At 43.5% G+C, this 24214-nt stretch overlaps 1 protein-coding gene across 3 annotated transcripts in view; it reads right to left on the bottom strand.

Moving 5' to 3' along the window:
* LOC111149965 (metallophosphoesterase domain containing 2) overlaps positions 1-21922 on the bottom strand; it is a 176358-nt gene extending 154436 nt beyond the window's left edge. Inside the window, exons 1-2 of one of the 3 annotated variants that reach the window (XM_022507240.1) lie at positions 21850-21922; positions 16062-16310 (exon numbers count right to left, since the gene is read on the bottom strand). In XM_022507240.1, coding sequence (XP_022362948.1) covers positions 16062-16189 — 128 coding nt within the window. In that variant the 5' untranslated portion in view covers positions 16190-16310; positions 21850-21922. Of the gene's footprint in view, positions 1-16061; positions 16311-16446; positions 16615-20283; positions 20298-21849 lie in introns of those variants that run through there. The other 2 variants (XM_022507238.1, XM_022507239.1) reach the window with 2 other exon arrangements.
* Between the last annotated feature and the right edge of the window lie 2292 nt (positions 21923-24214).

Raw genomic sequence — 24214 nt, 5'->3', positions numbered from 1 at the left:
CTTACCTTCACATGCTTCTTGGCCTGGGACTAGGCTATGAGAAACAAGTGGGACCAGGAGATATTACAGACACTCTCCTACTCTGGAGAAAGGAAAGCTGCCTCTCTTTTTTCTTACCCTTTCCCCAAAATCCCACGGTTACTTCCACGGGTTATACGGACAACAAAGATACACGTTATTAGGTATTTTACATTTTTTATGGCTCTTCCTAATTCATGGCAAGTTCCCTGACTTTGCCTGCCCTCGTCCTCAGTGCACATGTGTACTTAAGCACACATAGGCTTAGGAACCGAGTCTCCAGGTGTGCACACCTCAGTGCCCCCCAGCTGCACCAGAAGGTGTTCCACCTCTGATACTAACTGATAACACCAACACAAGCAAACATGTTGACAGGACTTACTGTGTCCCAGAAAATGTTCTAGGTAACACACAAAAAGCAACCGATTTAGCATCCCTGACCACTCTATGAGACACATATGAATTTTTCCCCTCATTTGCAGATGAGAACACAGAGAGGTTAGGCTGCTTCTCCAAAGTCACACAGCTAATAAGAAAAGCAGACCAAGACTCAAACCTTGGCAGTCTGGTTCTAGAGTCCACGCTCTTCAACATCACACTCTACTGCCTATCTCCTCACACGGTGAAGCTCAGAAATATACTCCAGACCCTTTGGCGTTTATTTAGTTAATAGTTAAAAATGAGTTGATAATAGTTAAAACTAATTATTAAAGCCCCGTATGTTAAACTTGACTACGTTTTCTTAATTTACGGGGTATTCACACTATCTTAGGAATACACCCAAGAGACTAAAAAGAGGGAGAGAACGGTATAAACAAAATGCACCTGATCCTACGTGCGTCGAGCACTCTCATGGCCCCTGATCCAACTCTAGACGAGAGCGAACAAGATCCTTAAATCTGGGTAGATGGATTGTTCATGTAAACAATCCAAAGCCTTATCATGCCTCTCTGAACTGACTCCCATTTATCAAAAATGTAGGAGCAGGTTACACACGGCACCCTCCATTAACTAAAAGAACACCCATACATTTCCAAAAGGTAGGCTCGGCACCCATCTCTACACATACGTACGCAGACGTGTGTGGGTGGAGAAATCCCCACGCGCACGCAGAACTCAGTGCAGCGCCTGCCTCCTCTGTGCAGTCTGGGTCATGCATAATGCAAGAGCGCAACTGCTAACAGCAGGCGCGCACCAGATAATTTACACTTGTTTTTATGGACACGAGGAACTGATCTTTGAAGCTGTCCCTAATGAGATTCCGCTTGGCCCTAACAGCATCCTGAGAGAGGGTTCCGGTTTTCTACTTGGCACCCGGTGCGTATTTATCATGCAGAATACAAGCTCATTTAAATTGCACATGTGGATTTTGGTGTCTTCCCTATTTTAAAGAAAGATTTTCCTATACTGAGGAGCACTGACTCCTCAATTACTAAACCATACTTTACCTAAACAATGTCACTGCCAGTCACCACGGGTACTTATCTGAGAGGGAGGTCCATCAAAGGGCTTCTACCTGCAGGGCAAAAAGCTCCCCCAATTCTAGTCCAGCCCTCTGGTCCAGAAATTCAATTAGGTCCTCAGCCAAAGGGCATCTCCAGAAAGGCTAATTATACAACACCTTCCTGAGCAGACACAATCGTGGGGGACAGTCAGGGAAAAAACCTGAAGTCAGTCACCTAAATTAAAAACTTCCTGCCCCAAAGTGCTGGAAACGCAGGCCTCTTTTTCTTATTATCTCCCCCTCTTTTAAGTCCTGCTCCGTATAAAATTTTTCCTTACGCTTGCCGCTTTTTGAGGGGCTTTTTTAATCATTTGGTTTTCAAGGGGTTTCGAGCTTAGTCACCCCTCATCAGAACTCCATTACATACTTACTTTGGGTTTCATCTGTTTTCCCTTATATTAAATTTTTATAAAGGTTTTTCAATTGCTATGAAACACCAATGTTGCGAGGAGAGTGTTATCTGTACTTAACCCAAATCACAGACTTCTGTCAAAATGGTTATTCTACAAGAGCTTATTAATAAGAGTTCACTATCTCAAAAAAAAAAAAAAAAAAAAAAGGAAAAGTTGTTTCAAAACAGACAGGTACGGAATAAAACTGGTTCGCCTTGGGCAAAATGCACGATTCCCATGATAAACAGATGACCTGTTTTCAAGGTCTTGATATCAGGTCAACTCCACAGATTAGGGGCAGTTGTCAGTCGGACTCCTAATCACTGGACTGAAATATATCCTAATTAATTTCACACTTCTATTCAATGATCGTTGACTCCAAATAGGACCAATAAACAAGCATTTTACAAAGGAATGAAAACAATATACTTTATTTCTAATGCCTCCGTTTTTAGAGAAAAATATAGGAAACCCAAATCCTTTAGGTCAAGCTGAAAGTGAAACTGATGTTCTTCCTATGTTAGGTATGAGAATTTACTACTGTCAATGTAAATGACAACTGGAGGCAGCGGGACAGATTATAGCATTGGTGTCGGAGGATCAGAAATACTCACTCTGAGCTCCATGCATCTCCACCCTGAAAAAAACACGGGAGACTTATATAAGTTACCCTTTTTAAAGTCAAGTATTTGGTCAAGTCTAAATACATGGTCTCAGAATGAACGGATGATGACGAGGGAGCACAGACTTCTTGGAGAAGCACCAACTAGGAGAGTACTGAACCCCTGCAAGCTCAACTTTCTTCCATTCATTCAACAAGAACTTGGAGAGCGTCTAGAATGTGCCTAGTACCATGAGAGGCGATCTGGATAGAGGCAGGCGAAAAGAAAGAAAACTACAAAGACAGGGTAGCTGCTTTCATAGCCTACTGGAAGACAGTCATTTCACAAATAATTTAAAATACAATAATTTAAAAAAACATTTATGGGGGTGGCTGGGTGGCTCAGTCAGTTGAGAGTCTGACTCTTGGTTTCAGTTCAGGTCATGATCTCAGGGTGCTGGGATAGAGCCCCACCAGTGGCTCCCCACTCAGCAGTGGAGGAAGAGCAGCTTGTCTTCCTCTCCCTCTACCCCTCCCCCAACTCACACTCTCTCTCCCTCTCAAATAAATCAATCTTTAAAAAATAAATTAATAAAAATGCATTTATGCATAATATTCAGGTACTCTGAATACAGAGCTTTCTCAACTTATAATGGAGTTACCTCCCAATAAACCCATCATAGGTTGGAAATATCCTAAGTCAAAAGTGCACTTAATACATCTAACCTGAGGAACATCATAGCTTAACTCAGCCCACCTTAACCATGCTCACAACACATCAGCCTACAGTTGGGACAAAATCACGTAATGCAAAGCTTATCTTATAATAAAATGCTGACCAGCTCATGCAGTTTACTGAATACTGTACTGGAAGCGAGAAACAGATTGGTTGTATGGGTACAGAAGGGTTTTGAGTGTATTGGTTGCTGACTTTCCTGATTGCATACTGACTGGGAGCTGTGGCTACCACTGCCTGGCATCGCCAAAGGGGGATGAATTCTGTATTGCTAATCCAGAAAAAGAACCTAATTCAAGTACAGTTTCTACTGAATATCATTTTTGCACCATGGGGAAGCCGAAAAATCTCACATCGACTTGCTGTAAGTCAGGGACTATCTATACATATAATGGTACACACAATCGCGGTGGAGGGGTGGGAGGCTGTCAACATCATTCCGAACCTCAAACCTCAAAGTTTAGGACCAGCCTGATGCTCTCCCCACACCTCTTCAAGTATCACTCACTTGAAATAAATTAAAAACAAGAAATTCAGGAGGTGTGCCTAGAAAGTTGGATTTACAACGTGTCTTCCCTTCAATGTCAGCACCAAACACTGACAGGATCGAAGACCTTGGGAAAAATCGGTGGACAGATCACCAAAGCTGGCACTAACTGCCGTCAAATGTCTGGCTGGCACCAGTGTACAGACTAAATTGGCCATAAAAATCTCACTGAAGTCCTTGCTCCTCTCAAAGGAAATCATTTCGCGATTCCCAATGAGGCTTACCCAGAGGCCAGTCTTAGAGGGAGGCCTTGAATTTTGAGCTTAACGCAATTGCATGGTTTAGGGCAAGAGTTTCAAGTTTCAGATGTGCAGTCAGGTAATTTGATCCCATCAGAGTTTTAATGGCTTCTAAAAAATCCAAAGTGTTAAATCCTTTTCCCAGCCTCCCCCAGAACGGTCTGAGGGTGTTCTTTTCCCCCAACCTCCATTCTCCTCCCCCTAGTCTCTTATTTTTCATACTCAAACAGTTACTAAGTCTAAGACACTAATTTAACACACATTTCCTAATCCTCAAGTCTGACTGTAATCTGTGTGCTAAAAGTGCACACATATCTAATGTACTTCCTTAAAAAAGCACTGAGGGAAAAAAAGGATCATGGGATAGGTAGAAAGGGTGTTCAGCACTATTATCCTGATTCCTTATAAGCCTGGGGGGGGAACATTCTCCAGTTCTGGGGAAACCAAAGGCACAGACCCTAGTATATCCCACAGCTCCAGTAAAGGCACATCTAGGAGTCACACTGTCTCAGGCAGCATGCCTGGAGTGGAGAGAACAGTCGATTAAGTCCGTGCCCCTGGCTATCATTAAGTTCACACAGACTCAGTCTCTCCAATCCAGTGTGGGAGTCCCCTGGGAGACGGCCCAGTCCTAGAAACTTTAAAAGCAGGAGGAAACAAAAACAAAAACTTCTCAACAAGAGTAAAACAGACACGCTGCATTTAAGGGCATCAGAAAAAAGTTACGGCAATGATGGGCCACGTGCAACCGTAAAGACTCTGCAGCAACTCAAGGGTTAATGTTGGGGCTGAGGTCGCTATGAACAACATTATTGACAATAATAGCTACCACACATTGAGCTTTGAGAAGCTGTGCCACCGTGCTTTACTAAGCACCAAGCATCCTCTAATAGAAACCACTGTTACCTAGTGAAGCATGTATTATGATGATCCCCACAGTAAAGCTAACGCATCAGTAGTAGAGAATATACCAGAACACATGCAAGAGGCATGGGGGTGTAGAGGCAGACAGGCATATGGATATACTATTTGGGGGAGGGGTGGAGAGATTTTCAAATGCCATATATAAATATAAATATATAAAAATATATGTATGTATGTATATGTGTGTATATATGTACGTGTCTGTGTGTGTCTGTGTGTGTGTGTGTGTATGCCTAGATTTCTGCCAGGCAACAACCACTCTCCTCCCGAGTTCTCCCCTCCAAAATACATGCATTCATTCTTCCTGTCGCTCACGTTCTTCTGTTTACGGCTTTATTAAGATATTAAGTCCAGCAGTGGCTCCTGCAGCCCGTGGCACAGCACCTCGCAAAACAGCACTGTTTGTTTATAAGGTGACACAAACTTCCCCGCAGAGTGTGGGGGCATGACTAAAATCCACTAATGGCCAGAAAGCTCATTTTAATTCTACACTTAACAAAATAAACACCTCATAAAGGCAGGTAAGCAGAAGCTACTTTTCACCCTGGACTGCTTTGTCTTAATAACCTTTGAAAGGAAGGAACGGACTGCAGGGAACAGGCTCTCACACACGCAGAACATAATTATGGCACAAAGAGAGCATGATAAAAGCAAAACCCCTTATGCAAAGTTAAATTATCTTTTTCCTTGAAAGGAGGGGGGGAGGAGTACCTCTTCCAAATACAAACCATTGCTAAATTGCAACGGTTCTTTCACTGCAAATTCTGGCTGCATTAGTGGGATCTACAAGCCTGTCTGAAAAACCAAGGCATTTGATTTCCCTGAAACCAATTCCCAAAAGGGCTGATTTTTTCCCCCTTTTGTCCACAGAGAATGAAGCTCCACTTACATGTTGGAGGAAATATTTCAAAACATTCCCTTTTTCCTCAAAGTGCAGAATTTATGGTAACAGATAATTAACAACAAATGACAAACAATCTGAGCAGTAAAGGTCCCAGTTTGGTTGCCAAGATGATGGTATCAAATTCCAAGATAAACAGTGGAGCGTGCCGACTGCCATTAACGTCCAGGGGTCGAGATGGAGAGATGCAAAACAGACCAGGCATCCGCCATGGAGGGGCACAACATGGAGCAAACCACCCCTCACGGGGTTATTATTTCCTTTCTGAGTCCTCAAGAGTGTCCGTGGGGGTAAGGGTGGGACAGGGCTCACTCCACAGTACTGAACAGAGACCCAAGCCTTTATATCCCACATAGGGAAAACATTAATCTCCTTTGAACTGCATTATGGAAGAATGAGGAATTGATATCCTTCAGGAGTTAACACCTCCTTCCTGGTTTTGTTCTTCCCAAAGATTTGCACTCCCCATCTTCTTTTCTCTGAGTTTGTGGAGTCAAAATAGGTTTCAGTGCTACCAGTTGTGCCCAGACTGTGAGGGTTAAGAACAAAGTGAAAACAAGTTAACCTGTAAAAGTTGGAATTTGAGCACAACATATGGTAAGTCTCCCAGATACTACCAGATGGCCAACCTTGGGAAATCGCAATTTCAGATATTCTTATATTTCTCAAAAGCCAGTTCATCGTTTGTTATTTGTCAAATGCATTTTTTTTTTTAAATTTTGAAATACAAACTTAAAGTTTGAGTTACCTAAAAGGGCCTAACAAAGTGTCCTTCTCAGAGACCAGAACAGGTCAATGTATCAAAAATTGCTCTTCTGATCCTTTCAAGGGCTGGATTCATTGGTCTGTGGGGTTGGTATGTGTAACCCAAAAAGTTAAGGTACAATTTGTCTTATCTCCTTGTAAAGTTCATCTTGACTGATGTTTAAGGATGCTGACACTCTCCTGGTATTACAGTCAAGCCCAAGGCCAGGAATATCATAATTGCAAGTGTTATGAGCTAATGTATTTACCTCCTAGTCTGTCTGTCTCTTTCTCTCTTCTTTCCTCCCTCCCTCTCTCTTTCTCCTTCACACATATTCCCATTTCTCCTCTTCATAAAAAACACATCTCCTCATTATATTCCTTGCCCACCGAGACCAGACCAGTATGCAAAAGTTGGTAATATTTTTTAAAGTGGAATATGTTAAGGGCATCTGAGTGGCTCAGTGGGTTAAAGCCTCTGCCTTCGGCTCAGGTCGTGATCCCAGGGTCCTGGGATGGAGCCTCACATCGGGCTCTCTGCTCAGCGGAGCCTGCTTCCTCCTCCTCTCTCTCTCTCTCTCTCTCTGCCTGCCTCTCTGCCTACTTGTGATCTCTGTCAAATAAATAAATAAAATCTTAAAAAAAAAATGGAATATGTTAAACATAAGGTAAAACCAAGAGCGATGGGTATGATATTTGTGATTTTAAAAATTTTAAATAAAAAGTATCTAGTGCAGTCTGATAGACTTCTGTAATTATCTTTGAAGTCTTAAGGCAAAACAAAATAAAACAAAAAGAAAACTATTTTCCAAAACTCAGGACTAAGATAGAGCTAGTGTGCTGTCTATGTCATAGCAAAAGGCTAAATCAGGAAATTAGGGAAACGTACTTAAGTTGCTTAGCGGGTGGAAGACTTAATTCTTTTTCTTGATTTCGGTTTTAAGTCCTTGTGCAAAACACATTTTAAACTAAGTGTGCAATATGTAAATGGTTTGAAACTTGGTCTGTGGCCCAAATACCTAAAACCAAATACCACAAGTAAGCCACTTTTCTTAGCCAATCAGTATAAATGCCAAAATAGCCCACCACAAGACGTGAACAGATATTTTTCCAATCCAAGAATTATCAAATCTTTGAGCTGGAAGGTTTCAGAAGCTTTCTGCACAAAGAAATAAATGGGCTTGAGCAGAGTCTGTGTTACGGCAATCTTCCAAGGAAGCCACTACCAACAGAGGGGCTAAGAATGGTTTAATTCTCCCTTGGCATTTTAAAGCTCAGTAATATCAAGTGCTGAACATTTACCTGCTTGCTTTATTAATGGTACTAGTTTTTCTTTGTCTTTCCTTTTTTTTTAACTGGTATCAAGAGCTTTACTATTTAATATAAAACTGCACAAAAAAATTAAACCCACTAGAGGGGCTTACAGTCTTGATTTGTGGTAAAGAGGAAAATATGGAAAGCTTGCAAAAATGCATTTTCTTACATATGTTTTTCCCTTCTACAGGGACAGAAATTGAAGAAAAAAAAAATCTCCAAAACAAAACAGAATAAAAATATGCAGGCCCAAATACTGCAAGGGCCAATAAATCCAACAGAGTTTCCTCTTTGCAGAGTTCGTGTTTCTGCACAGACAAAGCCTCCAAGTGTACTTCCATTAAAAAAAAAAATTTTTTTTAAAAAGGGCCAGACTAACATGGTGGTCTGCAAAAGAGGGGAAATTTTGTTCCTACTGATACTGAAATAATAGTTAAATCATGCCAGGATGGCTACTGAAACGTTTAATTTCCAGCATCCTGTAGAAGTCTAAAAGGGGGGAAAAACAGGGAACGACAGAGCTGAGGAAAAACCTGAAAAGGAAGAAAAACAAGCTGATGGACAGATCTTCTGAGACTCAGTGAACTTCTTTTCCTTTCTGGAAATAATTCAGAACTACCAACAGTTTGCTGTACAACACGTGGTAGATTCAGTGACCTGGGCTTTGTTTTGATATCTTAAAATCTACAACTTCACAAGCTCTAAAGTCTCAGAATTAAAATTTAAAATGTCTCAAATACAAACTCCTGACTGCATTACTTCCTAGTGAGCCATTTTGTGTGTTTTCTTCAAAACATCTCCATGAAGGAAGTTTAAAAAAAATAATAATAACAAAAACTGTACTGAGAGCAGGCGATAGATTCAGAATGTCCATAAGGAGAAGTGCTTTGGTGCTTTCCCAGTTTCAGGATGTGTCCATCCGTTGACTATGGCCACACTTTCTCTATGAATCTTTATCTCTATAAATGTAGGGAAGTATTTCAGAATTTAAAATCCAGGCATACCATAGTAGATTGACTTACTCTGTCAAAATTCTTTACCCTCCCTGAAAGTCAAATAACCAAAAAACAAACAAATAAAAGATTACAGTTATGCAACATAAAGCCAGGGTTCTAAGAACGAACCCCCATATGAACCAAAAAAATTCTAATTTTAGGTTGCCTTTTTAATGCTCGAATGCAAACAAAGGAATCTACAGAATAAGAAAAAAGTCAGCTCTAAAATGAAGTCAAACTGTCACGGACCACAAGACCAGTACCCCCAGGGAGTGTATAGGAAAAAGAACTTATTTTAAAAAAAGAAATGAGAGAGGAAAAGAAAAATACTCTGTGTTTACATATGAGTGCAAACGAAAAGAGCCATTCAGCATCTCCACCATGAATTTCAGATTGAAAACATTAACAAAAATTATGGCCATGCTAATGTGCAGGCCAGTGATAAATTTGTAATGAGAATGAGTGGCTTACCAAGAGAAAAAAAATGTTTAGAATGTTTTTTCAAACAGCTAATGCAGCCTTAGCTTCAAAGCAAAGGATGAATTTCTACCTTGTCAGTAAAGTACAACTTGACAGAGCCCCAAACATTCCCTCACTCGTTGATATCAGTCTTCCTCTGGGTGAAAGTTAGGGGTTCATTTCTCTTCTCCCCTCCACCACATCCCCATGACACCTCACCATTATACCCTCTTCCTACAGAATATCACTAATGATGAGGGATTTATATTCTTAATTTCAAACAGACCTGAAGATAAGATAAGCACTAGGAGAAATCCAAAACTGCTGGAGTGGGAGGCAATGATGTTAAAAGGTTCTTGGTGAGGAACATGAAATTCAGAGAAGCCCAATGTACTAATGACCATAGACCTACTTAGTGACCAGGACAGCACTAGAATCCAGATTCTCTGAAATACTATCAAGTAGTCCACAGCAACCTACTTATTTCCTGATACTGTGTATTCTCATGACTTCCAAAAATGCATCTAAAAAGACTTCTTAACCAATTTCCCTGCAGGTATAGGACTAGAAAGGAGACAACCTCTATGGCAATGCTCCCACCTTCCCATATGTGAGCTAGTGCAATTATACTGAACTAAAAAACAGCCTTTGGTCTATTCCTTGGTTATAATGTAAAATAGAAGGAAGTGCCCCCCAAAGAAGGCAGGCCCAAAGAAAGAAGATTTACATTTGTGGGAGCCTTCAGTGCAAATCTTGCAGACAAGACAGCAAGACACTTACAGACAAATCACATTATTATCATTCTTGAAAAAAAAGATTTTTGTCATAAAAGTATTACATAGCTGTTATAATAAGAATTCAAATTATATAAAAAGGTATATAAAACAAAAAGTGAAAGGTGTCTATCCACCCCAACTCCCTCCCCCAAATTCATTCCCTAAATAATCACCAGTAATGTTGGTTATTTATTTTTCTACACACTTTTATATTTTTTTTAACCAAAGGCACCATCCCATAACTCTCTTGTGTAACTCCACCCTTGTACCTAAGGATGCCTAAGACAGACCTGATATAAACATTTACTTCCCAGCACAAGAAATGAAAATTCAGATCACACACACAAATGAAGTCCTATAAGAATCTGACATGGAATGATCACCAAGCTACCCTAAAAGCCTCAGATCATTTTTGATTCAGAACGTCCAAGCAAATACTGACCAGATACTTTATAATGCAATAAGGAGTAAGGAGAACACAAGCTGGACTTGTCAGATCTCACACAACAAGAAATTCCGAAAGGAAGATGTTAACACTATGTTACCAGTGGACACAAGACCATGTGGAAAAGATCAAAAATATTATCACAGTATTTATTTATCAAGTGCTATATCTTTCAGACACTATATGTCATATGCTTTATCTCACTTCATAGACACAACTAACTTAAAGGATCATTTAACCCATTCTACAGATGAGAAGACTCAATAAGTTGTCCATCATTGCTCAGCCAAGCTAGTAACTGGCAGGATCAACACTTGTATAGAGATCTCTGATTCTAGACCACATTCTCAGCTATCATATGAATATTGTCCTCATTCCCTAGCCAAAGCTGTGGCCCTTTGCACTCAATCCTGGTTAATTATAGTTAACTCTTGATGCTTCTGTTTTAACCACTACCATAGGAGGGGAGCCCAAGACACTGATGAGGGTACAAGACCCTGAGAACAGCCCACAAGGAATAACTAGGCGACACTCAGTTCACTGCATTCCTTCTCCCCACGGGACTGTTACTCCCAAAGAGTAACTGAACTAAGTGAGATAATCCCAGGCTGTTTATGACCTTGACAGGCACCAAGAAGTCAATACATCTGCCAACACTGATGGTCAAATATCCCACCCAGAAGAGTTTGCTGGGAATGGTTCCTTGAAGAAGACAGGACAAAACTTACCAGTAATTTTCTCATTCATTCATTTTTACTGCCCTGATTTTCAAAGTAAATTGGGACAGCTTAGAATAAAAAAATGCAGAATCAATAAAGCAATCATTAATAACAGCTAACATGTATTGAGTATAAGTTATGTGCTAAGAATTCCTCTAAGAATTTTACAAGTAATACTGTTTTAACCTTCACAGCAACCTTTTGAGATAGGCCCTACTTTTATCGCCCACATTTTACAAATGGAAAAAGAAAACAGAGAACTTAATACATTTCTTCACGGTTGGTTACACAGCTAGTAAGTGGTGCGAACCAGGCTTTAAATCTAACAATCTTTTCCACTGGAGAGGTCAACCACTATGCTATGCTTCCTCCTAAAACAAGTCTAAAAAAACAACAGCACAGTAATATTCCACAAGTGTTGACAACTGAAGACAAAGACAAACAAAGGCACTAAAACTGAAAATAAAATTTGATATGAATTTCCCAGCAACCAATTCTTAAAAGAAGAAGGTTAAATTCTTAAAAGAAGAGAAATTAACCTCAGTAGGGCGATCAAACATCCTGGTTAGCAGAGGACTATGGGTCTCCCAGAACACAGGACTTTGAGGGCAAAAGCCAAGATGGCTGGATGTCCTGCTGAAAAGGGTTTTATAATATTTTATTAGGCCTCACATAATTAAAAATACACAGAATCTTTATGGTGCTTTCAAATCCACATTGGCTCCTTCAGCAACTCCTCCCACCAATATTAAAAATACTAAACAATTTTCTCAACACTCTCCTTGGGAAAAAAGAAGGAATTGTGTTAAAATGAAACACCGTTAATTCTTGGTTTTCAATCATCACATCTATCACTATGTTCAAGAGTCTGGGTAAGAGGAACACACAAATTCTCGGCTAAATTCTGCCCTATGAACTCCAGCTGTGCTTTCATTTTCTTTCCCAAGGTAATTTAAAGTTGCTTTCTTTAAAAAAAAAAAAAAAAATCTTCCTTTAGATCTTGCCATTTGTGACAATATGGATGGACCTAGAGGGTATTATGCTAAGGGCAACAAGTTAGACAGAAAAAGACAAATACCATACAATTTCACTTCTATATATATACATGGAATCTAAAAACAAAAACAAACAAAACAAATGGATAAACAGACAAGAAAAGTAGAAACAGACCCACAAATACACAACATAAGGTATAGACTTGTCCAACCACTATGTTGTACACCTGAAACTAAAGTAACATTGTGTGTCAACTATACTTCAATTAAAGAAAAAACTCTTCCCTATGTCACAGGCAGAGATGCAGGCCAGTGGTTCCTAGAAAGCTTGGTGGCAGACTTGTCAGAACTCACAGGAGAAACCAAACCAACACCAAGCAGTAAATCTCCTAAAGTCACTTGAAACAAGAGTTCTGAAATCAGTGATGAGCTGGATGAAGATGCCGGCCAAGTTTTATGTATCTGTATTCCCCCTATAGCAACCCCTTGCAAATAACTGTTGTCTTTTTTTTTTTTTTAAGATTTTATTTATTTATTTGACAGACAGAGATCACAAGTAGGCAGAGAGGCAGGCAGAGAGAGAGGAGGAAGCAGGCTCCCTGCTGAGCAGAGAACCCCACGTGGGGCTCGATCCCAGGACCCTGGGATCATGACCCGAGCCGAAGGCAGGGGCCTCAACCCATTGAGCCACCCAGGCACCCCAATAACTGTTGTCTTAATTGCAATCTTAATCCAGTATGTCAGAGCTAAAAAGATCCATAACTGTCACTTGGTGCAAATGTGTACAAATGAGTAAACTAAGGAATGGAAAAGACAAGAAAATTGCCCAAGGTGGGTCACAAAATGGACATGAGACTAACTGAGTTAAATGGCGAATGAGCTATTCCTTAATTAAGGCAAGAAAACCCTATACTAGGTTGTGTGAAAGAAAACAATGGATCACTTAAGGCACCAGGATTTTAATTTCTATTCAGGTGATCCACAATGGGTCTTCACAGACCTCAGTTGTAAGTGAAAAAGGAAAGGAAACATAGTCAGGATCCCATGCAAAATAATGAGCAACGATTCAAGGAGAAAAGACAAAATATTTTTAGGGAAAGGAACAAACCTTTGGTGTGACACGAGAATTTCAGAACAACCAAAGAAATTTTAGACTAAATATTTTATGGATATTTTCCAGTCAATTTAAGTTTCTGTTTAGACTAGGCGCATTTTTTTTTTAAACTATAAAAGAAACATAACATTATCACATTTAACCAAGATACCTGAATGCCTAGTATGGGTCAGTCACTGTGCTAGGGCAGCAAGGAAAAGTGAAACCAAGGAAAAGGTGAGCCAGCTGCTCAACAAGACACACACACCTTCATACAAACACTCAGAATGCTGAGATAGAACAGAAAAATTCCAATGAAATTCTCCAAATCTCAATCACAATATCTCATCTCAGTGCACAGTCAAATCATTGGATGAATCCATCAATCCATCAATCAGTATTTCTGAACACCTTTTACCTGATCAATCACTGCTTTCAAGACACGAAGGACAGAGAGATAATACATCCAAGTGGTATGGGCTGACGTAGGGACTGGGGGTGTTGTGCTGGGGAGTGGGGCACAGCCAATTTGGACAGTGAGAGAGAAAAGTTTTATAGGTGGAAAGAGGCCTGTACTGACTTGAGGCATTTGGTAAGCATTCAATGAGCAGAGCGTAAGTGTGCTTCTCACACCTCAGCACTAAAAGCAATGGCACCAAGACAGAGACGGCCAAGGTGTGCTCAGGAGATAGTGAGCCAACCTGCAAGCGGCTGGAGCAAAGGGTTCGAGAACAAGCCCTCCTTAGGTGATGAAGGTGAAAGGGCCAGCTGCACCCAGAAGGTGGGAGAGTGCTGACTCCAACCTGGGAAGTCTAGTGAGGGGCTATAGAGCTGTCCAAGCTACGACTGCAAACCTCATTTTGCAAGATTTTTTTTTTTTTCCTCCAAAAAAGGTATGTAATTTGATCCTTTGATTTTTTTTCATGGCTAGATCTAAGCAGATTAGTTCTAAGGTTACATGATTTTTTAAATATCTGTTTGTTCCCAGTTCACCAACAGAATCCTAGGGCCATGAACAAGTGAAGACTTAAGGTGATATTCCCTATCAGTCATCCTCCATTCCTCTCAGGAATCTGAGGCAAAACATACTCTCTTTTGCCTGAAAGGAAACAGAATTCACAAAGTTCTTTGTGATTCCTTAATATAAAACGTCACACCGGCAGAACAGAGCTAAAGGTATCCCAAGTACAGCTCGCACAAATTCTATAATGTATTTGAAGAAAAAGAAATCATTAGAGGCAGAAGAATAAAAGGAAAATTTGAAATGAACACAGACTTATTGTTCAGGAAATCCATTTTAACAAAGGAAAATCGTATTCACTTTAAAAACTTTCCCTTAAAATCATGTTAACAATCCTCCATAATCATGAATAAATTGATTTAAGGAAAGTATAAAATTCTTCAAAATAGTTTAGCACTAACCATTCACAAAGATTTCTTTCCCATTTTCTTCTCTTTTTTTTCCAGAAATCCCATCGTAAGTAATTCAGTGACTATAGAATATACTTGCAAAGTAACATCCTAGTATTTATACTAATACCTAGGCAGTCAAGAGAGATCTTTTTGTTTCACTAGTGTTTCCAAATTTGGGTGGGGGTGGGAGTGGGGGGGTGGGTTGTATGTGTATGGGGGAGGGGGGGGTCCTACTATTTTTTAAATACTCAAATAAAACAAATACCAAAAAAGAACTTGTGACTTAGACATCCCCCGAGTTCAGTTTTGCCAGGAATGGAAAAAACAGTCAACAGAGCCCTAACCTCCTTTCTCTCTTGACTATACAATGGTGTTCAAAGAGGTTTAGTCCTACTATGAAAGACTCATGTTAGACATTGGAAGGGTCTAATAGAGAATGAGCACCAGGCATTGAATCAACTAGGGAGATGGTGACCTTTTGCCCCTTCTGCTGAAAGCCCAGCACATCCTGTAGCAGAGGAACAGAAAGAAGCTGGTGTGCATGCAGGTGCTGCAAAATCCTGGCCTCTGGATTTCTCCCACACTCTGTTCCTTAAACAGTTTAAAACTGAAACATGACTTCAATAGTATTAGGGAGTGAGAGAAAAGTACAATTCCTGGAACCAACTGTTCCACTGTCCCTTAATCCTTTGTTCCCCATATTGTTTGAGTCCTACAGCATGCAGCACACGTTCCACGAGCAACAGGCAAGACAATGGATTTAGCAGTGGCTGGACAATTAGTCCCAATTAGGCCTATTTCCCAGCTGAATGTAAAGGGGTAGTGGGGTGAGGTGTGTGTGTGGGGGGAAACTGCAGAAATTTTAAAGAAATATTTCCTCGGGGAGGCAAACAATACAGGTAAAGCAAACTGAACCAGGGGTCAGGAAACTCTGCCAAAGTCACTGTGTGACACCGGGCAAATACCTTAACCTCTCTGTTGTTATCCACAAAATGTGGGCAACAGACCACCACTCCCTAGATCTGTGATCTAATGTCAAACTGTGGTTGAAAATACGCTGAAAAATCTGAAAAAGTTACACAGATGCAGGGTATTCCTCTGAGCTGTATTTGGAAGCACGGATACCCATCTGTTTTACCAATCGTAAACCTTTTTATTCTCCCTGGCAGAAGTCATTAGAGACTTTCTTATTTTACTTCTATTTTCTTGATTGCTAATTTCTTTTAAGTTCATGAGTGATACTTACATATGTACATGTGGCGGCTGGAATCTGCTCTGGTTGATGTTGTAGTGCGTGAATGCCTGGGTGGGGTTTGAGCTGTACTCATCCACCGTTATGGTAACTTTGCCTTGAGAAGGAATCCCATGAGCCATCCTTCCTCCCTATAGGCATGAGCAATTCACAACTTTCCGGAGCAAAGGATGGACGCAGGCATGGTGTGTTTCAGCCAACCTCTGAACCCAAGGATCTACTCATCAATACCACTGTGCGTTTCTGGAAAAAAAAAAAAAAAATTATAAAATGAGAACAAAGAAAAAGAAGGTGCTCTAAAAAATGTCAAATACAACACCTAGACATGAAATGGGCACAAGAAAAATCTTAACACGTGTCGTTGCCTCGTGAACACAACCTTTCCCAACACTCTACCCTGCATGCACCTCGGAACGGACCCTGCACTCCATAGCACATTGCTGGCTGCTAGCAAATGACTTCCATGGCGTTCCAACTAAGATTTCCTCTTTAATTATAATTACGGCACTTAACATGAATTACGGAAGGGGCATATCCACAGTTGCCATGGTGTCTAACTATAAATGGTTTGTGCTCGAAGTGGAGAATCTTCCAAACTTGCCGTGCTAATTGGAATGTTTGGCTGTACAAAGTTGATGTCATAGAATAACGTGGAATCTCAATGCTTAACACAGCCACAGAACACGTTTAAAATGCTACACTTACAACAGATACCTGTGTATAACTATAACACATATGTAATATACGCACATGTTACACACAATTTTTTCTTTCACAAGCAGTTCCCCAAATACATAGGTACTCAGCGCCTGGTCTACATATGTATTCCACTCTGGCCAAGAATCTTATGGTAAGGCAAATCCTTCTTGCTAAATGTAATTATGATTTCTTCAAACACTCCAGTCACGCGGAAGAAAGTCAAACACATCGAGGCTTGGACCACTACTTGGATGCATTCATTACGCCCTGCTTAGAGCCCAAAGAGAGCCCCGAAAGGGGGCGGCCATTACGTCGACCACCTCATTCTTGCTTGGTGCTGTATAATTCTCAGTAGCTGGTTTCATTCTTTCAAAATTTCTGTTAGTTTTGATTATTCTGATAAATGTCAATATATTATTTGTTGCACTGGGTTGAGAAATGAGGATGTTTATTTTTACGGTAGGTATGCAAAGAGAGCAAATCCCTGCACTGAGAGCTGTTGGAACTCCTTGGTGCAACAGAGAAGAAACAGGTAGCACCCTCCTTGAGTAACCCTTGGGTAACCCACGCTCTTTGCTTGAAGTGCTCTGCATCAGAATATGTTTACCATGTGCACCATTAAGCTCCAGGAATCTTAACTGTTATCTCAAATAAAAATATTTAGAATAATAAGATTAGCTTTAGATTTGGCATGAAACACCTTAGATATCAGGCAAAAAGCAGATGGCCTGCCATAGGCCATTTATTTTATTATTTTACAACCCGGGGGGGTTGTGTAGTCCTCCATATGCTAGCTGGGCTAAGAAATTCCACAGTGTTCTACGCAAATCATTGCCTTCTTCCTATTAGCAAAGCAAGCTAAATGACACCCACCTTGCCTTCGTTCCTAATGCACAGCGCCACTGCCAAGAGATGAATCCCTGGTGTTCTGGCATTTTAAACAAAGTGTCACTTTGGGTTCTCTTTCTTCTTCCTGACTTCATGGGAGGTAGGAGTCCTGTAAGCACTAGTTGATAGACAACCAGGCCAGTAGGATTAACTAAATTAAAATCTCTCCCTGCTCCTTTGATGCAAGATATCTATAAGAACTGCTTACAAATCATAATGTAGCAGTTTTCATACCAAGTTTGCAGCTGTTTCCTTAATTTCCCCTACAATTATATTTTACTGTTATTTTGCATAACAGTAAAACACAACACCTGCTTCAAATTGCAGTCCTGTTCTAAGTACTGTAATTCTCTTTTGAGACACAAAGTACTGAGACACTACTGAAGCGCAAAACTGCATAATTGCACCACGCTGAAAAGTAAATACAAATGAAAACATCTTCCTGTTATAGAAATGGCTGTCATTAAAAAGAATGTTAGCCATCAAAGCACAGAGGGAAAAAAAAATACACATTTTCAGACCGCAAGAACTTAGTGTTTGCATAAATTAAAGAGTGGTGTAAATTACATGGCAATTCTTGTGTTCCTGCCATCAATGTCTATTGTGTGAGATACACAGCATTAAGAAGCGGAGGAGACAAAATTCATGTCTACACCACAGTGACCTCTCTGTAACGATCTCTGCACTCTGCGCCAGAAAAAGGTTTAAATGTTTCTGGATAAAACTCACCAAGTAAACTAAGCGAAAGAGCCTAGAAATAAAATTTCCACACCTATTATGTAAATATCTTTGCAGTGACTTAGAGTACTTATTAGATCCTCCCATTTGAAGCAGAAAAGAGAACGTAGAAGGTGATCAATTCACACTCCTCAATGGTCCAGTCTATCCTGAAGCCCAAGTCGGATTGCCTTTTCTATCGAGTGAACGTCTGTGCCTCTTTGCACCTTTGCCCCAGCAAGACAAACAGAACATCTTTTCATCAGCAAGCACAGACCCCTGTAACTCTGAAGGGCTAATGGGTGGCTGGCACCTCATTTGAATTCATCTTCACCACGTTCTCTTTCAAATGTTTTATCGAAAGAGTGCACCTGCAGTGTCTACCTTCTTTAATCTGGAGTCCTTTGAAGAAACTGTCGGACTGAGGCAGAGAGCTTCAAAACTTTCACAGGAACCTTTACAGGCAAGTCAAGAAAAGGCTTATTTTTTAAAATACTATGTTCACCCCGACTCAGATATTAAACACCAACACATGGAAAAGGCATTTTTTGTTTTGTTTTGTTTTCCTAGCAAACTCTCAAAGAGAGGGGACAATGGCCCCTCCTCTGACCTGTGAAATTTGGGAAAAGCTTTAAACAAGACAGAGTGATACACTATCCTAAAACTATCCAGAAGCGGATTTACCTTGCTTCACATATTTAGGCAGTAAAATCTTCCAAATGTTCAGATTTTGGAGCATCTCATTCTCATTACCCTTACATCACTTTTTACATATAATATTTAAAGAGACCAGTATTCTTTCTTTTAATTTTCATTTTATATTTCAGCACATTTGCTCCACAAAACAAAAGAACTTGGTACTAAATGCCAGGAATCCTAAAGGAAAATCTAAAAGGGACTTACATTGCCAAACATTCATGCTGGTGCTAGTTTGATTTTCGCTTTAAAAAAAAAAAAAAATCATGTGGGCTCATTTTGCATTTCCTAGACAGCAATCGCGTCTCCCGTCCCTTAAGCTGTGCAACTTGCAATGTTCTTTTTCAGGAATCTGGCTGGAAAACCTTTTAAAAGTCTGCTGGCAATGAAAGGATTAAAAGCTGAGGAATTAAATAACTGTCTCCACCTCCTAGACATCAGAAGTCCAATTTACCGAAAGTTTCAAAGCAACAACTGATGACCTCCCTACCCGAGCTCACTCGGCACAGCCTATGAGAAAGGAGCCCGTGATTGCCTCGTTTAAACAAGGATGCTCATTTTATTCACCAGCCCTCAGAAGACCGCCCAACCGCCAGGCCGGACTTTGGAACTCGCCTGCTCCAAACTCCACCAAATTTCGCTCTCTCCTCCCTCTGCCGCACGGATCGAGTGATTTCTCAGCTCACGCCCCTACTCTTTTATGCCCACCTCCAGGTACTCATCCCTGTATCCCGTAGCGATGCCTACTAGCCTTCTCAGAGGCGTCTCCGCCAGGGTTTTGAAAGGGATGCACAAAGTTCCACGTGCCTCTGTCCACAGAGCGCCCCCCCTCGCGCCGCACTTACACCTGAACTTGTCTCCAGCACTGCGGACACCCGCCTGGCACATTCTTTCGGAGAGAAAGGGCAGGACTTTTCTCCTGCGCCTCTGGCAACGCGTAGAGCCTATATATGGTGGGGCGGGGGGCGCGGAATTCTCTACTTTGGATTGGTTTGTTTGTTTTAAATCTAGGGTGGGCAGTTAGGGGGGTGTCCTTCAGCAACTCCACACACACACACACACACACACACACACACACTCTCTCTCTCTCTCTCTCTCTCTCTCTCTCTCTCCCTCTCTCTCTCTCTCTCTCTCTCTCGCCCTGCCCTCCCGGCTCACGGCCGGCTCGTCCGGGCTACAGCTCCCCCTTCCTTCCTGGAGCACCAGCTCGCCTTACTCGCTCAGTCCCCCGTTGCCACCACCGTCGCCTCCGCTGCTGCTGCCGCTGCTGGCACTGCTGGAGCTAGCGCTCGCGGCCCGGGGCTCCGCTGGGTGCCTGTCTTTCTTTCTCTCTCTCTCCCCCAGCCCCGGATTGATTGATGACCACCGGCGGCCAATGGCTCTGACACCGCGCCATCCTCGCTCGAGCATCACAGCCCCACGCCCCCGACGTCAGCCTCGCGGGCGCACTGGCATCCCCGAACCCTTAGAGCGGAGCCCGCGCCCGGAGCCGTCGCCGCCGCCTCCCCGCTCTCTGCCCCGGAGCTGCCGGGCTGCTTTCCTGGAGCGGCGGAGAAAGGAAGGGAGGGAGCCAGCGAGCGTTAGAAGGGGGTGTGGAGGCCACGGATTTCCCCCCTCTTTAGAAATCTTTTCTTTCTCTTAAAGTTTTGTTTGTTTTTTTCCACCCTGACCTGTGTTCGTTTGCAGCATCTAAATCAATTACACGTTTGCACGACCCGCATTTGCACTGAATTTGGGGTACGTTGGGGGAGGGGGTTAGTAAATGTTCTCTAAATCTACCCCACCGGGGCATCCTTAATTTCTTGCTGGTGGATTCTAACTCCCTCCGCGATCTCCAGAAAAATGCCCCCTTCAGCTCCTAGGCCGCAAAACCCCGGAATTCAAAGGCTTTAAAAAGATAACCCTGTTCCGTGTAAATAGCAAAGAAACTCCTTCTCTGGAGAAGAAATCGGGCGGCAATGGTTACTTTTTCTTCCCGCTCATACCCCCGCCGCCCTGCCCGGGTCGCCGGCTCGCTCCGCAGGCTGCGATCGTAAAGAAACCGGAGGCGGCAGGGGACAGCGAGGTTGGGGCGCGGGGACACGGTGAGAAAAAGCCCCGCGCGGGAGCTGCGCGCGCGCGGGCGGCCCCGGGGGCGACAGCTGAGCGCAGCCCAAGCACAAAGCTGCGCGGCGCCTTCCCGGCCACCGCACCTCGCTCGGGCAGCCTCGGGCGCCCGGGGCTCGGGCCAACACAATGCACCCGGGCCTAGGCCGGGGCGGTTCGAACACATAACCCCGGGACTTTCTAGTAAACAGCTCGCCTAGCCCTTGTCCCCACCCCCATCCCCGCCGCCCGGCTTTCGCTGATGCCCCTCGCGGACACCCCCTTCACCCCTCCTAAGAAATCCCGGCAGAGAAGGGAGCTGGAGGTGGGGACCCCCGAGAGGTCGGGCGCTTAGGACTGGGGGGAGGGGGAGGGGAGAGGAGCAGAGGGGCGAGATGGGGAGTGGGAGGGAGACAGCTCCTGAAAAAGAAATTGCTTTCGCTCTAGGGTAGAAAATACGCCCTCCTCGGGTTCCGAATTGCCCGGGAAGCGCCCGCTCGTGCGAACGTCAGGAGCACCAGGGCAGCCGCGGTCCGCAGCCTCCAAGCCCCTCGCACGCGCCTCTGACAAGGCACCTCTCACCCGGGCTCCGCTTTGTGTGTGCATTTTTTTTCCCTTCCTCTCGCGCGCGGCACCGGGCGCCCGGCCGCCTCCTCCCCCTCCCCCGCCCTCCGCCTCCCTTCCCGGGGCGGATTACCTTTCCCGGGCTGCGCTCCGGGTCCCGGGGATGCCTTCAGCGCCCAACGAGCAGGCGATCCATCGCGGAGCGGCCCGAGCCGGAGGGAGGCGTGCGGGGGGCGCGCGGGGGCGGCGAGGGGCGCGGGCGGGCCAGAACCTTCGACCCCGGAGGTCCCGCCGCGGGCTGGGGCTGGGGGCCGGGGGGGCGCGGCACTAGAGGGAGGCGGGGGTGGGGGGGAGAAAGGACCCGAGCAGCCTCGTTCTGGGGAGAGAGCGAGCGAGGGGGCGAGGAGAGGGAGCGAGGGCGCGGCGAGCCAGAGGGAGCGCGAGCGGTGCAGTGACAGGGACTGCCACTGGGGTCAAAGGAGCACAGCTCCAGGAAGCAGGGCGGCTGAGGCGCCGCTCCGTGCGCGCTCCCCGGCGGGACCCCGCGCCCCCGCGCGCCCCTCCTGCAGCCCGGGCCCGCTGGAACCCCCACCCGCGGCCGGAGGCCCCGGGGTTGCAAGAGGAGGAGGGAGCTGAGGGCGAGGCCGGCAGCCTGCTGGTGCTCTCGGGTCAAGCAGGCAGCAGGAAGCTGAACCGCAAGTTCATCATCTGGAGTGTGATCAGCGTAGAAATGATAGGGGACCGGGGATGGGGGCGGCTGTGGAGCCCCAGAAAAATAAAGGGAGTTTTCCCTCCAAATGGGCGTCTTCTGCAGAGAGAACACCCAGGCCCCCCCATCCACCGACCTGCCTGGCGCTGTCTGGAGTCCGGGCACAGCTCCAGGGCGCCGAGCTCGCCTCGGGGGCAAGGGGAGCGGCTCGGGCACGGGGCTCAAACCAGGGAAGGCGACCCTGGGTCCTCTCCCATCTGCTGAGCTTAGGCTTTCCTGGGGGAGAGCTGTGCTCTCTTTCCTCAAGCCTTTCAACTAGCCAGATAGGCACGCACACACACACACCTTTCTCTCTGCAATGTTGTGCCTGAGAAAGAAAAGGCCAATCCAGATAATTTTTTTCACCTCCACGAATTAAGGCAGGTTCAGAATTGGGGGGTGAGGAGGGCCAAAGACTCTAATTTTTCCCATTTTTGTTTTGGGAGCACATATCCCCCTTGCCCCTCAAACAAGAAGCACTTCAAAAACATTTTAAAAATCAAAGTTGGTGCTGTTTTCTGCTACTTTCGATAATGGCAAAAAAGACTTTCAGGATTGTATGCAAACAACCTAAGGAAAGGAAAAGCTGCTGACATGCTAGAGGACAGAAGACAAGGAAGAGAAGGCTTTTAGAAAACTTGGTTGGCGGGGGGGCGGGGGGGGGCGCCTGTGTAAAAGACGAGGTGGGCCTGTGATGTTATGCCATTGTCAGAGCTGAAGGATTTGGACTGCAACCAGATCTAATTCCTTTCCAAGAGTGGGACTCAGAGATCTAGGCATTCTCCAAAGGGAGATCCAATGGATGTGTGAGAGAGAGAGAGACGTGTGCTAAGTATACTATTTGACAACTGACTAGACATCCTGGCTGAAATTATATCCCCTAAAAATAAAAAGGAACCATTTCAACCTGGTCTGTGGCCTCTGTGCTGAGACTAATTGGTTTCCAGGGTCTGGGGAGGAAGGGAAAGAGGCTGGTAGGAGCCCCTATAAAAAAAAGATCAAACGGAATTCACTAGAAAATATTTCCCTTTTACAATGGGCTTTCCTGGCACTTGAATTTTAAGTAACCTATCTCTTATGCCTGAGCTGAAATGAAGGGAGAGATGGTGTTGCTAATAAATTTATTTTGTTGTACAGTAAGCCAGTGTGTCAGTACTTGTCAAATGTTTTGAGATCAAGAGGACAGTGATTCTCCTTGCCCAGCACAAATCACAGCAAGTGGCATTGACATTAAAGATGGCAAAGATTGGGGGGGGGAGGGGGGAGCACCTTTAAATTTTGTTTTTGTTTTCCAGTGAAGCAGGAAATACTGACTAGAATCATGTTGCTGAAGAAATGCTTGGTTTTGTTTCCCTTCCTCTGAGTTAGTAGTGCACTCCTCTTATCTAAATGGTTTGAATTTTTTTACTGATTTGGGCTGATTTAATCCGTTTAAAAAAAAAACACAAGTTAAATAATTTCTGTGGTTTTCTTCCTTTTTTTTTTTTTAAATAACTGGTAGTCAATCAAAACAGCCAAACTTAAATTCGTGCGTGAACCTGAATCTATATGTGTGCACACAGATAATAAATAATAATGTGTTCTACCTAGTAGCACATGTTACACGATATTTAATGCTATACAAAACAAGTGAGTGATCGTTTCATCAACAAAGTTGATGAAAATTTGTATATCATTTTACTGAGTGGGGAAAAATTGAGGCTAAAAAAAAGCTGCTTGAAATTGTAACTTGTAGCGTAGGAAGAAGTCA

Source organism: Enhydra lutris, unplaced genomic scaffold (assembly GCF_002288905.1).
Source record: "Enhydra lutris kenyoni isolate GAN:26980312 unplaced genomic scaffold, ASM228890v2 scaffoldscaffold22, whole genome shotgun sequence".
NCBI classification, from domain to species: domain Eukaryota; kingdom Metazoa; phylum Chordata; class Mammalia; order Carnivora; family Mustelidae; genus Enhydra; species Enhydra lutris.
This window is presented reverse-complemented; position numbering and strand designations above follow the sequence as displayed.